We start from the raw sequence: 7,793 nt of genomic DNA, 5'->3' as shown, positions 1-7,793 counted from the left end.
ACATTATGATCTTTTGGATTTACGTGCCTGAAGCCAATTCAAACTGCCGTGACATTTGGAAATACAAAAAAAAAAGGGTGGTGGGGTAAGGAAACTCACACTCAACACTTTCACTTAGCATGTTTTCTACTTTAACAATGTTAAAAAAAAAAACAAGATTTATTTTTCTCAAGAACAAGAAAGTTTTCTTTATGGTTTCACACTGAACCAGCTTGGTCCTCATCTTAAACAAGCATATCCAAGTTGTGTTTGCCTTGCCTTTTTACACTTTCCACAGCTTGGGACTAACGTAAGCTTCCCCTCCTGTGTAAAAGTCACAATCACAGTTTACTTCATCTGATAGAATCAGTGTGTAGACAAGGCAACCCAACAACAAACATACCCAATTTGAACCATGCCCTGTGATGCATCATGTGTAGGTCTAATCTGATTTTATGTGTGCAGATTCACGTGAGGGTATTATATTACATCTCCCGCCATCTCATTCATCTTTTGTGGTGGCAGACATTCGGTTTCACGCTTCTCTGTGTCTACACTACCCAATGGTTCAGTAACTAAGCAGCCGCACAATCTGATTGGATACCTGCCAGCATTTCTGATATCCATTCATCATCCATAAGACACACACCTTCTGCATGTTTACACACTCAAATCCCATTTTTCTCTCAGAGATGGGGCGAGTCTTAAGAAAATAGGTTCACATGCATGTGTGTACGCACAACGACTTTTATGTTGAGGACAAAGACAGGAGGTGGGAACTTTGGAAAATTCAGTACAGGAAAATAAAAAAACTTGGAGGTTTGACATGAATGAGTAACAGTGTCGAGTTGAAAACTAGAGAAAAGAGTTGTGAGCAGAATTAGTGAGAATGAGGCCAGACTCTCTTCAGATTCACTTTAATAAACAAGAATTTGTCACACAATTTCTGGTAGAAAGATAAGGCACTCACTACTCTATATCACACTTTTTCTTGTGACAAACACAACAACACAATGACAACATAATAAAGCTTGTTATGGTTGAATTTAGAGATGTCAGTAGTCCCTTTGCTAGGTTGTGAGCAAGAATCTACAGAGCAGACTAGTAGAGCTTCTCTGTTGATAATCTACAGCATGAACAGGAATGTTTTACAGCTATGGAGAAGCATGTTTCAGTATTTAAATACTTCATAACATATAATACAACATAAAGGATAAAACAAGATATATATTCACATCTTATCATTATTACCATGTCCTTAACTAGTGATAAACGGTATATACTGTGAGTCTTAGTTAGGTGTGCGGCATGTACTGCCTGTAAGCCTGGACCAAGAGGGACACCTAGTGGTCAAGAACAGAGATAGGTTTACTTTAACAGATTAGATCCTAAACTACAAGAAATATCTAATCAGTAAATATATTCTCTCCCATGGACACATTAAAATATGTAGCCCTAAACACTCAAAACTCCGTACGGACAACCTGAGAAAAAAAGCACAAATTATTGCCAAATGGTTTATAGTTACATATCTTAAAGAGCAATGTAGGATTGTCTCTATTGTATAAGATGACTCTGAGATAAAACATATTTGCATATACTGGACATATAGATAGCTTCTAGATTTTTCAATGAGGGAGAAGAAATAAATGTGATTTAGGAATTTCTGATGAGGAAATTGTTTTTTTTCCCCCTTAATAAGAAATACAATTATTTTTCAAAGCAGAGTATTTTCATATGTCTTAAACAGGTCGGGTGGGTTCAAACATTAAATAAATATCATTATTCTTATGAATATTCTTTTAAATAAGTAACTGATACTTACTCGAAATATTTATTGTTTGCTTTTTGTACCTGTCCCTGTGATAATTATTGTTTAGCTCTTTCCATTCCTTATAGTCCCTTAGATCACAGTTTGAGTTGTAAATGAAGACCTATGATAGTTTTATGTTTAAGCATTATGTGGGTTTTAGTGAATGAAATGAATCTAAATAAAATAAATGTGATGTACAAGTGCCACTTGCGCTACTTGTAAAGACATAAACTTATATGGCACTAAAAGGAGGAACATATGAGATAAGCAAAAAAGTATAAAATATATAAACTGATTGTTAAAACTAATTGCAAATATTTTTCAACCTGCCGTCATGTTTCATGGTAAAACTGTATGAAATGGACATTAAATGCTTGTGAATATGTAAAGTAATGTCACAGTCAGGCAGTTTTGAGTGCTCACACACCACTCTTAATTGAAGATTTGTTAGATTTGATGCACTGCTTTAGGCCGTATTTATGCTACATTCCTGACATGCATCTAATCCAACAATGTCCTTATAAAACAAACGTCACTTATCCAGAACCTGTTTGTCTACTACTCCTCAAAGTTTTATTATTATTATTATTATTATTACAATATTCCCGTTAAATAGTGCACACATCATCAACAGCAATAAAGAGATGTATCTGTAACCTGTCTTCTGAACTTTGTCAGCCTGAAAAAAGGATTGAGGTACTTTCGGAATTTTTTTTTTGTTGAAAAAAGACTAAAGAGAAAATGAATAAAGTGCTGGTGAGGGTTTGGCAGCTCATGTGGCTCATCTAAGAAGAGAGCTGTTGTCATTCTCATCTTCAACAGGATCCTGCTCAGCTGGTACTTTGTCCTCTTTGGCAACATCCACTCCAATCAGACTCACCACGCTAAAACATTGAAAAAAAGAGGTAAGAGATGCATAAAGAAAACTGAACTCACAAGAGTTTCACCATAGCTTCCTCATACACATCTTCACTAGGTTGCAGATACGCACACACAAACACGTACTTAGCACATAAAATGTACAAGGTACTCATAGAGTTTTTAAAGTACTTTTTAAGTGGGATAGTCATCTTTAAAATGGCTGCAACATACATGTTCCAACTTAATGAACATGATTTCTAAGAGTACTTTTAATCCATGTGTTATTTGGGGAGCTTCAAAATTAACCCATTTGTACCAGTAGACAGTCTTGACAACACATGACCCACTCAAACCCACTGAGCTCTTTTACACAGAGTATGCTAACCTTAGCAGTTGGACTGTGATTACTGAACCAGTTGCTTTGTTATTCAGTCACTATGAACTGTGTAACAGAAGACGCAGTGCATGTGACTGAAGAGGATTCACTCAAGGAGTTTTATGTTTCAGGCTGCACCTCCCAGACTGACTCAGCATTACTAATTTGTCAAGTCAGTGTAATAAAGCAAATATAAGAACACAGTGTAACACAGACAGGTATCTTTTTATAGCCTTTCCTCCATTTGTGTATCACAAAGTTTTGATGCCGTTGTGCATTAGTCAAAATACACTGGAAAAAACACAATATACATGTCAGAGTTTTGTATTACTATGTGTATTGGTTTAGTTGGGGGGTGCTGAATGTGATGGATACAGAAATGAGGAACTGAGTACTCTTGTTTTCTGAGCAACTAAACAAATCAAAAAAAGCATTTCTCCTTTCCAGTTTAGGAAAACAGATGTTCTGCAGCTGAAACAAATCCACAAATAAGCACTGCCTAAGCAGTTTTGTTTTTATTATAGACTGATCACATAATTTTGGGGTAGAATAAGCTGTATACTTCTAAACACCATATTGATGTGATATTCTCCATGCTATATACAGAAATTGAACCTGGGGGGAAAAAGTCCTCTTTACACGTAAGTTTGGTGTCAACCTGTGATGACAGAGCATCAAGACAAACAGCAGTTCCTCGATGATTTGGTACTTCTATGTTTTGGAAATAGATAACACAGTTCGTTGGCTCAGTGTCTTTCAGCATGATTATTTCTTGAATGTTGGATGGTAATTAAGTGCACCACCAATCAGGATGATGAAAAACATTTTATAACATAACTTGGACAAAAACAATCGGCATGCTGTGACGGATGACCTATCCCAAGCAAATTTCAAGCTGCCACAAGTTGATTTTTATGATACACTGGAATCAATGCAAACCAAGAAACTGGGCAACAATTATGTAAACTACTTGAATATTGAAATATTAAAAACACAGAAAAGCACTGGTATGGTCCTATTGTGTTCAACACGAACTTGAACTTACCCCAAGAGAGACAAAGGGATTGCACAGAGTCCTGCAGACAACAGGAAGATGAAGCCTGGGAACCATGATACTGTAGAAGCATAAACACTGTTGAAGATGGCCCCTGATACGTTGCTAGTTAGACTTTCCAGGAAGGAAAGACCGGCAAACAGGGCACCTGCAAAACACACACCCAAGAAGAGAAGAAAACAATGTTTAAGAAACAATGTGGGCTATATGTATACTGTTTTATTTCAAGATTCCTCTTTGCTCAAATAAACAGAAACTTGGAGTGTTCTGTTGTGCGTCATGAAGTTGCTGGAATAAGCAGTTCTTCAATGGACTCTGAAAACACAGAGACACAGTTCTATGGCTCCCAAAGTGCTAAACCCCCTCACCTTGTTCAGACTTTGAGATGATCTTTGACATCATGGAGCGCAGAACAGGAAAAGGCATGATAGACAGGAGCATTGGCACTCTTACTGCAATGAACAAATAAAAGAACACACAATATATTATACAGCATAATCACATGATAATTAAAATAAAACAGGGCAGTTATGGTGTATCACAATTACATCATCTTATCAGTTTACTGTGCAATTATCTAGTAAAATACACAAGACAACCATATAAAGGTGGTAGGAAAGGTAGGTTCTGTCAAAGAGTAACTCCTGCAACTATGTTTATGTAATTTTCAATTTTATATTATTCATTGTGCCGTTTATATATTTTTATGCTGCTAAAATGTTATTTTACATTAATTTATTTTAAGCAAAGCACATATGTAATATATTGGAAATGGCCACATAAACAGAGATATGACTAACAACATAACCTTTTTTTTTTTTTTTTTTTTTTTTTTTACATATATGATGGTTAGCAACACTGAGGCCTATCAAGAGTGTTATTATTAAACAAGGCTGTAATGCCACAAGTCCTGTGCATAATTTCACAACCTAAAGTCCTGTTTCTGACACACAGGTGAAACTAATTAATTCTTCATTGTCCTCATCAAACTATTTAACATTACCGTGCTTCTCTGAAAACAAGCATACATGAAACCAAGCACAGATTTTAATTCAGCTTAAACACATACTTGACCTTGTAAACCATTAATATACAAGGCTTGTGTGATTTTTTTCTCATTGACCAGGAGTTTCAAAACATTATTGATGGAAGCAGCACAGAACTTAAGCTGTAGTGGACTTTCTTTCTTACCTAAAAACATTATTAAAGTGGTCTTTGCGAACGCCACCAGGAGCATGCCACATATGACAGACAGGATCCCCATCAGGATAATGAGCAGCTGTGGCACGCCACAGTACGTGAACACTGACACTCCTACAAAACTAATCAGGAACACAGTGGTGGACAGTGCTGAGCCGTAGCCAATCAAAATCTCAGTCCAGCAAAGCGGCTCATTGAGTTCATATAGTGTCATCAAGGAGATCCCACCTACATAAGCGAAGGAGAAGCTGGTGAAGATGAGTATCAGGAGTAACAAAACAGTTTTACACCTGCGGCTGGCCCCTGTAAACATCTGGTAGACCCCATACAACATCTGTTTTGTGGCTGAGCGCTGGGGGGTCCCATCTAGAATAATGGCATCAGTAGGAACCTTATTCACAGTCTCTTCTAGGATGAAAATTGCATATAGTATGATCACACACTGACACAATGCAGAGGTTAGGAAAGGCCAATTAAAGCCTGCAGCTCTCAGGAAGTAGCCTGTTGCTATTGAAGCCACCCCAGACAACAAGCCAATCATCATATCTAGTCCAGCCATGCGCAGCGTCTTCTGGCGGTCGTCCTTGCACAAATCTGCTATGTAGGCGAAACAGCCCCCCAGAAATGTGCCCAAGCCCCCAAACAGAGAACTAAGAAGCGAGGAACCAATGAGCAAGTAAATGTTTAGCTCAAAGTAGGACACTGCCAGGAAGGCCAGAGTGTAGATCAGCGTGCCAAACAAAGGCATGATGATGGCGATCTTGCGTCCTCCCCGGTCACTGTAGGCCACCAGCATGAGAGTGACAACCAAAGAGGGGATTGTGGAGAAGAGCTCTGTGTAAAGGGAGAAGAGAGATGCCTGCTTCTGCACTTCCTGGAAACACAGAAAGGAAAAGAATGTCTTAGAATGATGTGGTGATCTTTAAAAGCATAGACTGGACTTAAAAATTAAACTTAAAAATTAAGTCTGCAATACAGAAAGGCATACTGTACTGAAGGGTTTCAGCAAAAATATTCCACCGCTAAAAGTTTCTTCTAGTGCTTATTAATGAATACAGTTCAGACCAAAAAGAAAATAAACACTGATAAGGAAGAAAAAAAAGTTTTTGTGCAAAAATTACAACTGCTGCACCTGGTGAGAGGTTTTTCCCCTTTTTAAAACCTCACATGACATGTTTGCAAAATCTCAAATCGGTGTTTGTTCCTCTGTCTGTTTAACTGCAGTTGTTTGTACAGAAGTTGCCAATATGAAGGTGTAAACTTTAGTCCCATGTCATTTTTTTTTCTTTTTTTCTTTTTTGCTGAGTTGTGTTGCAACCAAGGGGTTGTGGGGATATCTGCTTTGTCATTAAACTAAATGTTGAACATAGACATGGATAATTGCTTATATGTAAAATGTAGATGTGGAAAAACTAAACAAATACATAGAGCACTATTGATTATTGACCTGCTTTCTTTCTACAGTAACACATTTATTTTCATACACACAAACTAGTATTTCTTGCTCCCTCTCACTATACTGAAAATGTTACACATGGTCATGTGAAAAGATAGGTAAGGACACTCACTCTTCCACCTTAAGTTAATTTAGTACGTGTTCTTCCATACATCCAGTATTTTATTACTTGCCTCATGGTAGCTTGAATGGTTGCTGCTGTTGTTTTCTGCACATCTGGAGGTGTTGTCAGAGATGGGATAGGTGGTGTTGGTCAAGTCCTGCCAGAGCCTTCGGTACACATACTGCTGCACCAGAGGATATATGAGAAAACTGGAGAAAGCGTACAGGGCAACCACAGGCTCCACAAGGAAAAGACCCTTCATTTTGAGTGGCTGCGAAATTCCCTGAAAATGATCTTTTAAAAAGAGAATACATCACGTAAAATACACTTCGATAGGAACAGAAACACAAAACATAAACTAGATCTGAAGCACATGGTTGTGTATGATTAAGGAAGTGAATTTAAAATTTAAAAAACATAATTACTAATCCAACTAGATAATTTGATTTTTTGAACCTCCAACACTTTCAGACCACACGTTGCTACTATAAAATCCACACAGTGTATTTCTCATTAAGTAGCACAAAAATGATCACAACAAAGACAGGGTATACGTGGAGGTATAGATACTGTCTGCTTGGTTGTTTTTTACTTTCTGTTAATCGCCAAGGACAATTAGCGCATGTATTATCGATCCAACATTATTTGACAGTTTGAAACGTAAAAACAATAACATGATAACCCTGCATTGTACGGGTTGTCCCTGTGAATACAGAAAGCTGCAAGAATGAGCTGAGTCAGGTTACTATTTATATCACGCGGAAGATGACATCTTTAGCTTTTAACTTATTTTCATCTCGGATGTTGGCAACAGCATGCAGTATATCACCTACCGCTCAGATTGCCACTTGGATCATGTTCAACTCAATCAGTAGGACCCCAAAAATATTGGCAACTGTTTACGATACGGGTGAAGTCGTGCAAAATGTCATTACGAAACGCTTATGTCCC

The 7,793-nt window shown here is 37.5% G+C and overlaps 1 protein-coding gene across 2 annotated transcripts; it reads right to left on the bottom strand.

The window, feature by feature from the left end:
- Positions 1-880: 880 nt before the first annotated feature.
- Positions 881-7,790, bottom strand: si:dkey-5g14.1 (lysosomal proton-coupled steroid conjugate and bile acid symporter SLC46A3). Of its 2 annotated transcripts, none has more exons than XM_062433166.1 (6): positions 7,676-7,790; positions 6,909-7,136; positions 5,275-6,153; positions 4,452-4,535; positions 4,075-4,231; positions 881-2,676 (listed from the first exon to the last, which is right to left on the bottom strand). In XM_062433166.1, exons 2-6 carry the CDS (start codon positions 7,102-7,104, stop codon positions 2,574-2,576), a joined length of 1,419 nt encoding a protein of 472 aa, XP_062289150.1. In that variant the 5' UTR covers positions 7,105-7,136; positions 7,676-7,790; the 3' UTR covers positions 881-2,573. The 2 variants fall into 2 exon arrangements, with proteins under 2 accessions (XP_062289150.1, XP_062289152.1); XM_062433168.1 differs by lacking the exon at positions 7,676-7,790 and adding an exon at positions 7,435-7,664 and having other exon boundaries at positions 6,909-7,125.
- Between the last annotated feature and the right edge of the window lie 3 nt (positions 7,791-7,793).

This window comes from Scomber scombrus, chromosome 14 (genome assembly GCF_963691925.1).
Source record: "Scomber scombrus chromosome 14, fScoSco1.1, whole genome shotgun sequence".
Classification (NCBI taxonomy): domain Eukaryota; kingdom Metazoa; phylum Chordata; class Actinopteri; order Scombriformes; family Scombridae; genus Scomber; species Scomber scombrus.
This window is presented reverse-complemented; position numbering and strand designations above follow the sequence as displayed.

Coding starts and splice junctions, on each gene's coding strand:
- si:dkey-5g14.1 (XM_062433166.1), bottom strand. CDS start 7,104: ATGAAGGGTCTTTTCCTTGTGGAGCCTGTGGTTGCCCTGTACGCTTTC. Junction 4,536..5,274: donor CACTTTAATAATGTTTTTAG/GTAAGAAAGAAA, acceptor TGTTCATTGCAG/TAAGAGTGCCAATGCTCCTG. Junction 2,677..4,074: donor ATCCCTTTGTCTCTCTTGGG/GTAAGTTCAAGT, acceptor TCAATGTTTTAG/CGTGGTGAGTCTGATTGGAG.